Source organism: Haliotis rubra, unplaced genomic scaffold (assembly GCF_003918875.1).
Source record: "Haliotis rubra isolate DU_JTF1 unplaced genomic scaffold, ASM391887v1 Scf121, whole genome shotgun sequence".
Classification (NCBI taxonomy): Eukaryota; Metazoa; Mollusca; class Gastropoda; order Lepetellida; family Haliotidae; genus Haliotis; species Haliotis rubra.
This window is the reverse complement of record NW_025765126.1, coordinates 487,647-502,098: the sequence shown is the minus strand read 5'-3', so window position 1 is coordinate 502,098 and position 14,452 is coordinate 487,647. Positions and strand designations below refer to the sequence as shown.

Genomic DNA, 14,452 nt, shown 5'->3' with positions numbered 1-14,452 from the left:
TGTACATATCTACATCCATAACACTAAACGATTTAAATAACTCTGTCTGTACATATCTATACCCTTTGTCTGCCTCTTGTTGAACGTTTTTGTAATATACACTTGTAACTATGTGGAGAGGGCTTATTTAAGTTGGATAACTTGTGCCCAATCCGTTTCTTAATTGAATAAAATATGTTTCAATCAATCAACAACATGAGTCATCGATTTACGCAATTGGGATACGATGACGTGTCATCCAAGTCAGCGAGCCTGACCAACCCGATCCCGTTAGCCGACTCTTAAGACAAGCATGCGTTACTCAAAATCAGCTCTAACCCCATTCGTAACTACTCGCCTCTTTCCGTGACCTCCAAGAAGACCTGTATAGTAAGCCATTATTGCCACGGATCGTAGCAAAGCAATCAAATCGTGCGTAGTAAAATGTGAAGTGAGGTCAAATAGTTTCTTTGCGATTATCGATTTTCATTATTATTTCTGTGATTATAAAATTATTTTATTACTGATATTTGTTAACGACATAAGAAACTTACTTAAATTAACTTTCGTTTTGTATTTTAAATTAAATAGGGTAGGAAAATGTTGAGGCATTTCGAAGCAAAAAAATGGCGACACCGTCAAACTTTGAAACTTCACCAAACTATGCAAAGCACAACTTAAACATAAACTTTGAGCTAAAGGATCAGCAACTTTCAACACTGAAACACTGAACACAAATTTGTTCTTTCTGTTTTCTAGGAGTAGCCATATTTGTTTGGAAATGCAGAGTTATCTTTCCTTGGAAATAGTCCTTGACTATTTTCATCTCCCATGCCCTTTGCGCTTAGACAAGGTCCAGTCGTGAACATGGCCACGAGATGGGTTCGAGTCGGTATATAGCTTGCTGGAATGACACGAGTCTCTAACCCGGATCTTCACGGGTTGTGGAAACTGGGGCCGATGGAACTGCAAAGTCATCGGACGCTTACTTAGACGGCACTAAAAGAGGCATCTATTTTCCATGTACGTTTAACAGCATCACCGGTGTGAAATCGAAATATCATTACTATACTAGACGTTACAGAATCATGTTGTTGCTCCAAGATGAGTTATTTTATTACAAAAGTTGGACTTTACTATAAATGCCTGTGGTACTCACCCCCTGGTTCAAATTCAATAGTTGGTGCTTTGAAACTGTCAGAGGGAAGCTCGTGGTCGTCAATGCCGACAATCTTCACCCTAAACGTGAAGTCCGAATCGTGTCTCAGGTGCAGCTGCTTCATGACTTTGGTGATGTCATAGCGGAACAGTCTGTCAAAGGACCAGGGCATTTCGAGCTCTCCTCCCAAAATCGCAAAAGTGCCTGCGAACACACATTCGTGACCTGGTTGGCATATATCGAAAACTACATCAGCACTATGCTTGATTCCACTGAGAAGGAAGGCGGCAAATATTCTGTCTTCCTGCTTCCTTTCTTCAAGCATGTGATCAAGGTCCGGAATATTATACCCATGGAAAATGAGGTTGTCGTACTGGAAGCTTAATCGATTATACTCGAACACATCTACTGGCTTTGAGTTAGCCTTAGTGACTGGATTGTGGTTGATCTCGTCACTGAAAGGTCTCAGGGGCGTTTTCATTGCCTGGATCTCACAATTGGCATGGTTGTATGGGAGTCCTCTGTATTCTTGCAAAGCTTGCCAGATAGCCCAGATTCTGTCAGTGTTGGAGTGATGAAGCCAGAACAGTGGATCGTAGGCTGTGAAGTCGAGAGTGGACATTCCATAAGGACTGTGACCACCTGTCCACGAATGGATAGCATTGTGGGTTATCTCATACTGAACCTCGAATTGGCAGAAATCAGTTTGCTCCAGGGCCAGGAGGACTTGTCTGTAGAAGAACGACTCTGATCCGTGTTCGGGGTCGTTGAACAGCATGTCTCTGGGGGAACGGGTTGTGTCGACATCGAGATACTCAATGTGGCCCTGTTGAATACATGAGAGTAGTGATGTACATGTGGGGAGCTGAATGTGGTCAGTGTTGAGCGTTTTAAAGGGTAGTTAAGGAATAAAGTTAGCTGCTCCCCCTCAAATATAACAGTTCCAAATGATACTCTATTACACTAAACGAAGGGCAGATCACATTTGCAAAAGCCAGATTTATGGCTTGCCGTGTGTTTATAATAGATGGGTTCAAATGGATCCTCAAACTATGCTTATGGACTGTTTCACCCATTTGTCTACACCCTACAATAAACCTCGAACTGGGCTTACTAACGGACTATTCTACCCATTTGTCTACACCCTACAATAAACCTCGACCTGGGCTTACTAACTGACTATTCTACCCATTTGTTTACACCCTACAATAAACCTCGAACTGGGCTTACTAACGGACTATTCTACCCATTTGTCTACACCCTACAATGAACCTCGAACTGGGCTTACTAACGGACTGTTCTACCCATTTGTCTACACCCTACACTAAACTGGCCTCGTAATGACTATTTACCCATTTGTTTAACGGACTGTTCTACCTATTTGTTTACACCCTACAATAAACCCCGAACTGGGCTTACTAACGGACTATTCTACCCATTTGTCTACACCCTACAATAAACCTCGTACTGGGCTTACTAACGGACTATTCTACCCATTTGTCTACACCCTACAATAAACCTCGAACTGGGCTTACTAACGGACTATTCTACCCATTTGTCTACACCCTACAATAAACCTCGACCTGGGCTTACTAACGGACTATTCTACCCATTTGTCTACACCCTACAATAAACCTCGACCTGGGCTTACTAACGGACTATTCTACCCATTTGTCTACACCCTACAATAAACCTCGACCTGGGCTTACTAACGGACTATTCTACCCATTTGTCTGCTAGAATCTTGTTTGACAGCAGCGTGTTGCTAAATGTCCAACACTAACAACGTCATGAAGGCAGTCCAACAGCTCAAAATGAGTAGTTTATCGTAGGCCAAGGTTAATCTAGTGCCTTTGATTTTTTATCTCTGCATTTCAGATTCCAACAATATTATAGACATGGGCTTATTTCACACCTCTGAGAACATTGGCTCTCACCGTGATGGATGAATGCATTAACCACACACTACTCACCAACCCATGTTTGGCATATACATATATTCAGCAGACTAGTATACTACATATACGCATTTGACAATTGATAAAACAGTCAAATGAACATATAATTGTGTTTAAAATAGTGTAACAGTTAGACTGATATTTTATGATAACTTAAAACAGCTTTAATAGCACTGTATACATAAAACATGATCAGTCTTAAGTATACAAGTTATTTCAGAAAACATATCATATGTTACCATTACATTCTTCTCACACCAAGCCCTTTTTGCCAAATTTACAATTAAATATGTGAGAATAATGAAACGATTTAATTTATACTTGAAAATAGAAAAAGTTTGTAAATAATGACAAATGTGAAAAATTCCTTATCTGACATCAAAGTTTGAAAAAAGAATACTTTTATGCTTGTTACACCACTGACGGTTTTTTTCAGTGGATACTTTAAAAAAGTTTATTTTAAAAATATTTTATTACTTTCCTGTGTGCAAATTATCGTGACCGCATTCTTTAAGGTGTTGACCATTCATAACAATTATGAGATAATTCAGTATGATGCTTTGTATTTTCATATTTTTCATAGCACGAATTTGGCCTTTTTTTGAGAATGACCCAACCACCGATTTATTGCGTTTTGTGCATTAGTTATTTCACTATGCACTGAGCAATATTCTAGCTATATGAGGCAGTCTTTAAGTAATCGCGCCAGACAGTCGAAAGACATCAAGAGAATCGATCAACGCAATTGAGAGGCAATACGGTAATTACGGGAGGTAGACGTGGGTTGGTGAAGATCGGTTCTAACCCGGATCTCACGGGGGGTAGGTATTTTACCCATTTCACAAAAGTGTAGATGGAAGTAATAAAACAACCCTCCCCTTCTTACATGGTTGAAAGGATTGTTTTCGGTGTCGATGACAAGTGTTGGCAGATGGGTAAAGGCAGTAGTCCAGTCCCAGTAGGGAAGGCCAACGAGAGATCCATGAGACTTCAATGCATCCTCCATTTGCTTCGTGTAAAGGCGATGCCAGTGTGGGAAGGTAGCCATGCCTGGTCGACAAACGCATTTAGTCAGTATCATAGTCACCATGTCTCAGGCAAATGCCTTGAACACCCACCCACAGCGCCACCCATACTCACCCCAACCCACACACAAACATATACATGTTTGCACACACAAAACATTAATGTGAAAAACAACTGAATGATTGACTAGTTTTTTAACAGCTTCAGAGCTCTTTACTGAAACTCAATATGAAGAACCACAGGAACATGTTACACAATTGAGTCTAAGTAACTTCTTGGATATCAATGTCTTCTCCAACAACGTAATGCCAAAAGACGTGAAGAGATTGTACATTTTTTATTTCCCTTCCAGATGGTCGCCAATTTGGGATATGAGTGGTAGGTTCGAGCCTACATGTTAAACTGCAGTAATGTATTTCAGCTGTCTAAAACTAAAAGAACGTAATAATTATTGCAGATGAGAGCAAACAGCTGCTGATAACGTAAATTCAATGAACTAGAAACCAGACTTTACCAAACTTCTCATATTCAATCTGACCAAACATTCAAACAACACCTACTTACCATGAGTGCAACATGAATAGTTGTGGCCATCAGGCATGGGACACAAAGCTGGCTTTCCATGGAAAGCAGCAATAGCTTGAAAACCATTGGGACCATGGTCGTCCATTACACCTTTAAGTGCTTCCCTCAGGTTGTCAGTCTCAGCCTTTGTAAGGGTGTTCACATCCTTGCGGACACCAGACCCTGCTATGCTTCCCGACTCGTGGTCATCATGATGACCTATATGAAACATGATGTGACCCTGTAAATCCTGCATGGGGTATTTTACCATATTGTGTTATCATTATAAATATAACACCAGTCTCTGAAACAGACTCAGTAAGGCAAACATAGCAGTGACATGCCTAATATATGTTTGAGTTAGCAAAACTGACGAGAAATAAATTCAGAAAGAAGTATTTGATTTCATTAATTAATGCCAATTTTTGGTTATTCCATTGTATTCGTTCAGAAAATATTTCATCTAAAGAACACAACGTTTCTGGACAAAATCCATTTTCCAGATATCTTACCTTCACCTGGTTCATAAATTATTGTTGGCTGGTGAAGGAGAGACGATGGAATGACAGTCCCATTCACAGCAACCACAGACAGCTTCAGGAAAAATGGTTCATCAGCATGGAAAACATCTTCAGGGTTGATGTCAAATTCATGCAGTGCTTCTGTAATGTCATACTTGTAGAGTCGGTTGTATGCCCAATGCATCTCTGCAGAACCTCCCAGGATGAAGATCACACCAGCATGATGGCAGTTTTCAGATGTCTTGCAAATGTCCAAATGTATATCAGCCGAGGTTCCTAGTCCAAACAACAGGAAACCAGCAAAGACTCTAGCATGTGACTTTCGTTTTGTTATCAACGCCTCGATTTCATTCAGGTTCAAACCACTGAGTTCAAGGTTGTCATAGTTATAGCCAAGATCTTCATAGTCAAATACTGTATTTGGAACTGCATGCTTCTTCGTGAATGAGTTGTGGTTGAAATCCTTGTTGAAAGGTCTCATTGCCTTACTCATTAGCCCCACAGCACAATCAGCTGCCTTATACTGTAGATGTCTCCTGCTTTGCAGTTCTTGCCATACAGCCCATATTTTGTCAACAAATGAGTGATGGATAAAGAAGATTGGATCGTATGATGAATACTCAAGAGAGGAGAAGGCGTACGTTTGACGTCCTCCAACGAGATAGTGGATCGTGTTGTGCATCACTTCAAACTGAACTTCGAAGTCACAGTAGTCAGTTTGTTCAAGAGCCAACAAAGCCTGGTCAAACAGAAGTGAGTGCTTTCCAAAAGTTGACATTTTGAACAGACCTTCCTGGACATTTCTCACTGTGAATGCATCTTTAAATTTCACATAACCTCTTGCAAATGGATTGGTTATGACGGCATTTTGCCAAACATCGTAATATTCTCCATCTGTCAAAAGGTGTGGTAGTTCAGTAATTGGCTTGGTCCAATCCCAGTAAGGCACCGCAACACTGGAACCATGTCTGCTCAAGGCCTGTTCCAACTGGAGGGTGTACAACCTGTGCCAGTGGGGGAATGTCGCCATACCATGGATGCAACAAGCGATCTGCAACATCAAGTAATAATTGTTTTCCTTGGCCCATTTTGGAGAATACATTCTGATTTGTACTCTTGACTACCAGTTACAACAATGGGAGACTATTTACAGCACATGTGAATCCATTATCTATGGAGAATCTGCCATGAGTGTTTACCAAATCTGAGGCTGAAAGACAAACAATTCCATAGTTTTGAATTAATGTAGTTTAAAAACAGAAAGAATGATGCATGATGTAAAATCCAAATGACAAAGCATGATGGTCATTCAGCAGCAGATATCGACATTGGTTTCAACATAATGAACAATGGCCACACACGTCTAAAATCACGTCTCAAGTGCAAAGGTCGCCCCCTGCTGCAAGATACGCAAGTACTCCAGTGCACGGAATACGTCAGACGGCTGATATCGTCACGTGAGAGATATTGCCGTTTTTCTTGGTGGGCCCGATACGTTCACTGAAATATCCTCTCTTGCACTGAGTGAGTGAGTTCATATTTAACGTCACATCGGCAGTTTTTCAGCCATATCGTGACGAGAACAATCTATACATTAAACCAAAATAAAGCTACACCTTATAAACCTGTCGTCGAAGGACAGTAAAATTAAAACTAGTTTAAAACTAGTATGTTGTAATACAATCTATTACTGCAGAAAACAATACAAAATATCGCCAGCAACTGAAGGTATATCACCATACCAGGGACCATGGGGACTTTTGACTCCTGCATGGAGCCCAGCTGGATTTACCATCCCCTTAGGTGTTGGCAATATGTTTGAAATTTAGCCGATCATTAAAACGATGGAAGATATAAACTTACTTTGAATGAAATGGGACTTATGTATCCTCTCAGGGGGATAATAACTCTTGCATTGAATTGGTCAAGGACTTAATGTCTCAATGATTGATTTAACGCTCTGTAAACATTACAAAGATTACCATGTTGTGATGCTTTTTTAATGGAATATCCAAGCCTTGCATTCAGAAACGAACCAAAGTGTTTAAAATTTCGATAACTACTTTACTGCAGTTTGTAAGAGTGAAAATAATAATGATAGAATTTTCAAGTCAAATCTGGAGTGATTTGGGTTGGGTGTTAAATATTTTGTCCTTCAAGCCACATGACTACAACTCAAGTGACCAGAAGACTAGCATTGTGTTTGATGATCATTACAGAATGGATATTCTGCTTTGGCCATTCTTGCAAGTTAGATTACTGTTGCAGAAAGGTGAATATTACCAGCACTGTCTTTATTACTATTATCACTACTCTTGTATTATATCACCTTTAAATTTGTACCGCCATTGTTATACCTTTGTAGTGATTCGTATTAATTGATTAACATGGAGTTAGAATTCAGTTGCTAATTTTATCACATTTCGTTTTGGTTTGTTGCTTTCACACCGAGTTCTTTTACGGACTGATTCCCAGTTACGTTTTGGTTTCAGCTTGGGTTCCAACATGTAACACAAGGCATCTAAAACAAGTGAAATCGTCTGTAATACCCAGTATTGGGTATTAAGGACAACACGGCCGCCTCGGTCTGAACACACTTCATAAGGCTCTATAGATATATTTACCTCACGTCCAGATGCATCGTGGCACTGCGCAGGGACGCCATGGAATGCAGCAATGGCTTGATAACCATCAGTTCCATTATCATGTTGAAGACTTGTCAACGCAGCCTTCAAGCTTGCTATGTCACGGGAACTAAGGCTACTTAACTCATGGCGGATCTTGTTAGGTGCATGTTTCCGTGAATTTAGCTTATCTGTTGGTGGAAAATAATGAGAGATCACATCATGAAATGTGTAGGTATTTACGATTTGCTGTAGACAAAATGTTAAACTACACGCACCGGTTTCAGTATCCAGTTTGGATGAATTGAAATAAATTGATATTCTTAAAGTCATTTTTCGGCTACAGAAGTCTTAGTGTAAACAGTTACTCACGGCGCCCAGGTACAAATATGATGGACGGTGTCTGGATGAGGTCTCCCGAGAGTACTGTTCCATTGTAAGAAGTGACAGTTACTTTTACAGAGAAGGTATCCTCGTGCCTCAGGTGCATATCGTGGAGAGTCTTAGTAATGTCGTACTTGTAGAGCCTGTCGAACACCCATGGCATTTCTGCGGATCCTCCCAGAACAGTGAAATACCCGGCTTTTTCACATGTGTGATCAACTCTGCAAATTTCGAATGACACAGTTGCGGAAGTACCAAAACCTTTAAGAAGGAACCCTGCAAAAGTTCTGTCTTGCTCCTGCCTTTCCTTGATAAGTTCATCAAGATGAGCAATTGACCGTCCCTCCAACTCCAGATTATCATATCTGTATCCAAACTTCTTATAGTCAAAAGTGTCCTCAGGCTTTGAAAATTCTTGCGTATGATGATTCAAATTATAAGGTGGCCCAAAGCTGAAAGGCTTCAAAGGTGTTCTCATATGGTCAATGGCACAGTTTGCTTCTGAACCAGATAGGCCCCTGTACTTCTGCAGCTCTTGCCAAATAGCCCATATTCTGTCCGTCTGTGAATGGTGGATGTAGAAGATTGGATCATAAGAAGCATAGTGAAGGTGTCCCATGCCATATACTGCGTTTCCACCAATCCATGTGTGAATGCCATTATGGGCTATCTCAAACTGTATTTCAAAATTGCAGTAATCTTCCTGTTCCAAAGCAAAGAGAACAGTCTCAAAGAACCAGTTATGGTATCCGTCATGATCCCCACTGTGAAACAGGAGATCTGCATCTATGTGCCTCTCGGTATGAACGCCCGCTCCTTCAAATTCTATATCAGCTTGGAAGAATGGATTTGAAATATTAATATTGTGGATTGGATCATGAAATGTCTGCGAAGAAAGAAGCTTGGGTAACTCGGTGGCTGGCTTCGTCCAGTCCCAGTAAGGAACACCCACAAATGAACCATGTCTTCTCAGTGCATCCTGGAACTGCACAGTGTACAGCCTGTGCCACTGGGGAAATGTAGCCATACCGTGGACACAACAAGCATAACGGTGAGCTGCAGCTGGATTAGGACAGAGTGGCGGCAGGGCATGGAAAGAAGCGATGGCTTGGTATCCATCAGAAGAGCGATCATTCTTCATTCCCTCCAATGCTCTGACAAGAGAAACCCTCTCCCTAGGACTCAAATCATTTATATTCTTCCTGACAAGAATCTCTTCCTTATGGTCGTGGTCCAAGATGTGGGTATCTGCAAACAGGACAAACCCTTTCTACTACCTCGATTCACAGATGCGAAGGTATCTGCCTCGCCCGCATGCAGTCTACCAATCTGCTTGATCTGTCTTATAGTTACCATATTAATCCTTATTAGAAACGTCTTTACATACAATAACAATTACCTTTACACTATCAATAACAAAGTCATGCTTTACCACAATTCCAGGTATGCTGTTGTAAATGAAGAAATATATATAATTTAGCATAACAAATAACCAAATAAAAGATGAAAAACACAGGTTTTGTATTAACATGTATGTTTGGACCGAGCTGTATTTGGTTGACATTACCTGTCCCAGGCTCAAAGATGATAGTTGGATCAAAGGTATGAGAATCCAGATATGAACCATTGTATGCCCTGATCTCAAGCTCCAGTTCGAAAACTCCACCATGCAGCTTGACGCCTAGCTTCTGCAATGGTTTGGTGATTTCAAATTTATACAAACGGTCAAAGATAAAAGGCATCTCTGTTTCGCCTCCAAGGAGATAGAATGTTCCAGCTTCATGACTGCAGTCATGACCACGACGTCCATCAGGCAGACATATGTAGATAGTTATGTCAGCGGAAGTTCCTATGTTATGAAGAAGGAAGCCTGCAAACACCCTATCATGATGTTTCCTTTGCTTCAGGGTAACATCAAGACTTGGGATCGATAGATGATGGAACTCAAGGTTGTCGTACTTGTACCCGAAGTGGTTCTGGTAGTCGAAACCGTCCTGTGGTTTTGAGTATTTTAAAGTGATATTGTCGTGATTCTCATGCGGATCGCTGAATGGCTTCAGTGGTTGATGCATGAGGTTGATTGCACAGTTGGCTTCTTCATAAGGAAGATCTCTGTATCTTTGTAGTTCCTGCCAGATTGCCCATAATCTGTCCGTGTTGGCATGATGGAGGAAGAAGACGGGATCAAATGCAGAATAGTCCAGGGAGGACATGGAGTACTGTCCTTTACCTCCCAACATGGAATGAAGTGCGTTATGAACAAGCTCAAATTGAATTTCAAAGTCACAATAATTTTCCTGCTCTAGTGCAAGTAAAACATTCTCGTACATGTAATCTGAGTTGAAGAGCCCTTCCTGTGGGTCCCTTGTTGTCACTGCATTTTCAAAAGTAATCCTTCCCCTGAAGAAAGGATTAGGATCGTATCGTTGTTGTCGGGAATTGAAGTACGTTGCATCATCAATGAAATGAGGTAGATGATCTATGGGAGAAGTCCACTCCCAGTAAGGAACAGCTACACCAGATCCCCTGTTTAGGAGAGCATTCTCAACCTGAGCCACATACAGTCTGTGCCACTGGGGGAAGGTAGGCATACCATGAACGCAGCACGCAATACTACGATGATTCAATTCACATTTGCCTGGTTTGCCATGGTACTGGGCAATAGATTCATATGTTCCGTCATTCTGAATATGCAGGAAAGCAGCTCTAAGGCTTTCCATTTCTCCGGTGTTAAGGTCATTCAAGTTTTTCCTGATATGGCTGGCCCCAGTTACTTCTTCAACATAGGTATGATGTTCACGGGTGCCTGTCGGTAAAAAGTAACACCTATAAATGCTTCATCCTATTTTGAGTCTGTGTCATTTCACAATACATGTCCTAGGCGACTATCCATTGTAACAATTTGAAACAATGCACTATAATATCTCAACATGAAAATACTGTGAAACAGTATCCATGATCTCATTTAATTGTTTATTTAAGTGTTCGATGTACTTTCTTAGAACACAAACACATTTTTCTGAATAATACTACATCTCCAACAAACAGCAACATATTGGCACCTATATCCGTCCCAGCCAATGCCTCCTTTTTAATGCAATGCAATCTCAAATTACTACATGACTTGAGGATGGAATTATTGACATCAGTTAGCATTACCTTATGATTAAATTCACATACCTGTGCCTTTATCATGGATCACATTTGCTGTATGGAACAGGTCAGTTCCTAAACTCGTTCCTTTAAGATCAAAGACTTCGTAGTGAATGAAGATATTATCATAAAAGTGTAGATGGTTTTCTTCCAGAACGTGAGTAATATCATACTTGAAAAGTTGGTCATAGGCCCAAGCCATCTCGTTTTCGTCCCCGAGTAGGTAAAACTCTCCTGCTTTATGGCAATGATCAGGTGGTGTACAGACTTCAAATTTCACAAGAGCAGATTTTTTAATTCCCGACAACAAGAATCCAGCAAATACTCTTTCGTGACTCTTGATTTTATCAAGCTCTCGATTAAGTTGTGAAATTGACAAACCATTAAATTCCAAGGTATCATATACGTAATGGAAATTATCCTTATAGTTGAAGACATCAAACGGTATGGCATGCTCCCTGGTGATTATGTCAGGGTTAATGTCACTGCTCAGTCCAAATGGCTCCAGGGGTCTCCTCATAGATGCAATGGCACAGTTGGCGGTGTTGTATGGTTTGCCTCTGTATTTTTGCAGGGACTGCCAAATCGCCCAGATCCTGTCGGTATTTGAATGATGCAAGAAAAAGAGTGGATCGTATGCTGTATATCTCAGTGATGCCATTCCATATGGGTCTGTTCCTCCTACAAGTGCATGGATGAAATTATGTGAAATCTCATACTGTACTTCAAAAGAACAGAAATCATCTTGTTCTAATGCTAAGAGGACTTGTTGAGCAATATCTGTGAAATGTCCAAATTCAGGTTGTTGATATAGATCCGACCGTACGCTTCTCGTGGTATTATGATTAACTGTATCAATATGGCCATTGAACCACGGATTATGTTTCTCGTGATGGTCAGAAGGATCTGTAAAATGCTCATGAGCAACCAGATCAGGAAGTTTGGAAACTGGACGGGTCCAATCCCAGTATGGTAAGGCACCACTGTACCCATGCTTTCTGAGAGCATTCTCCGCTTGGAGAGCAAGAAGCCTGTGCCAGTGTGGGAAAACAGCCATGCCATGAACACAGCAGGCAACCTTGTGCTCGGCTTCAGGATTAGGGCACCATTTAGGCTCTCCATGGAAGGCGCCAAGCTGATTGAATCCACCAGCAGAATGATCCTTTTGAAGAAGGTCCAGGGCTTTACGCAGCTCATTTGTTTCTTCAGGAGTCAAGCTGTCAACGTTTTTTCTGATACGTAAGCTGTGCGCTTCATCCTCAAAGGAAGCTGAAAGAACATGGATATTACAGTGATTTGTTTGCACAAAGTATTGATCGTTCTTTAACGCCGCATTCAGCAACATTACAGTGAGCGGGTATGGTTCTTTTAGCTTTGTTTCCATCAATATAACTATGAAAATACACAATGCCATTTTAGAAAGTGGTCAAATGTAACATATGTTATATTTGGGATTACACTTTCTCAGTAAAGCACAGATTCTAGTACTTTTTGGGGGTTGAGTTCCATTCGAGATTCGAACCCACACCCTCTGAGTCAGGCACTAAATCGCCAGCACACAAAGTCAGACGCATAGAGCGCTCAGCCACCAGGCGTCTGACTTTGTGTGCTGGCGATTTGGTGCCTGACTCTGAGGGTGTGGGTTCGAATCCCGGATGGGACTCAACCCCCCAAAAGTACTAGAATTTGTACTTTACTAAGAAAGTGTAATCCCAAATATAACATATGTCAATATAACTATTTAACATAAATTCTGGGCCATCAGAAATTGACCACACACACTGAACTCATGATAATACAGACAGATAATTATGACTTGTAAATAATCGAATCTGGACCAGGGAATCTAGATGACTAATTGCTGTCTGGGGACATTAGTATGTTGCTCCATTAAATATAAAAATATATTTTCCACTCATAAATGGTTGAATAATACCGTGTGGAAGATATTTCAGGCATGACATGACGTCATATTGACAATGGGTATGATAGGATATAATAAGATGTTTATATAGCGCACATATTCACACAACTAGTACATGCTCAAGGCGTTGGTATTTTTTTTATTGGATGTCAATCTCAATCACATAGTATTATTAATGTCAACTCCCTGGGGACCATACAACTCTTGCAGCCACTAGGTGCACCGAGTCATTACGGCTTTCACATCCTTACGAGGTACCCATTCACAGCCGGGTGGACTGGGACACATAGTCACAGTACTTTGTCCAAGTTTACTGCACGTTGCTGTACTCGTAACTGGTGTTTGCACGTATTCATGCGGTCACCATCTAGATCTGGCCATATACCAACGAATTCGTGGGTGCACAGGGTTGTGTACTGTACACTAGGGGTTGTGACAACACTGAAAGAGTCTGCACACAAAGTTGACTCCAAGGTTTTCACACCCGGTCACAGGTGGGCTCGATCCCGACACTTCAATCTCGCTGATCACTAGCCTGGCGCCTTAGACAGCTCGCCCACCATGTCCCCCGTTAAAACCACTGTGACGTCATAACTCATTACTTCAACAGTGAGACCGCCTCCGTGGTGTAGTGGTTAGAGCGTCCGCCCGGAGAGCGGAAGGTCGTGGGTTCGATCCCCGACCGCGTCATATACCAAAAGACGTTAAAATAAGTTACTTGTTGGTCCCTGCCTGGCGCTCGGCATTAATGGGTACAACAACGACTGGTCGGCTCGGAGTCAGTATACTGTGTCTGAGTGGGGTATTCATGCTTCACTGCGGCATGGTATCTCAGTGAGCTAGCACTATAAAACCAGCTTAAGTCTGGGCTAGTACAAGCAGCCGCACATACACATACACACATGCACGTCGTCATATGAGCGAAATATTCTCAAGCACGACGTTAAACCCAATTTCACCTCACCTCACCTCATCTTTAGCTGTATTCAAGTCCAAACTTACAACCCATCTCTTCTTCAAGTACTACCCTTGACAGTGAATTTAATAGATTGTGCCTAAACCTGCACACATGATTGTCTGGTCCAGACTCGATTATTCACAGACCATCACCATATAGCGGGAATATTGCTGAGTGCGGCGTTAAACAACGAACAAAACAA

At 41.3% G+C, this 14,452-nt stretch overlaps 1 protein-coding gene across 1 annotated transcript in view; it reads right to left on the bottom strand.

Annotated features, from left to right (window-relative positions):
* The window catches only part of LOC124265277, a 76,169-nt gene that overhangs the window by 39,282 nt on the left and 22,435 nt on the right, over nucleotides 1-14,452 (bottom strand). The window contains 8 exon segments of the mRNA XM_046700070.1: nucleotides 1,139-1,964; nucleotides 3,983-4,146; nucleotides 4,687-4,905; nucleotides 5,199-6,258; nucleotides 7,832-8,022; nucleotides 8,204-9,463; nucleotides 9,783-11,021; nucleotides 11,396-12,637. Coding sequence (XP_046556026.1) covers nucleotides 1,139-1,964; nucleotides 3,983-4,146; nucleotides 4,687-4,905; nucleotides 5,199-6,258; nucleotides 7,832-8,022; nucleotides 8,204-9,463; nucleotides 9,783-11,021; nucleotides 11,396-12,637 — 6,201 coding nt within the window.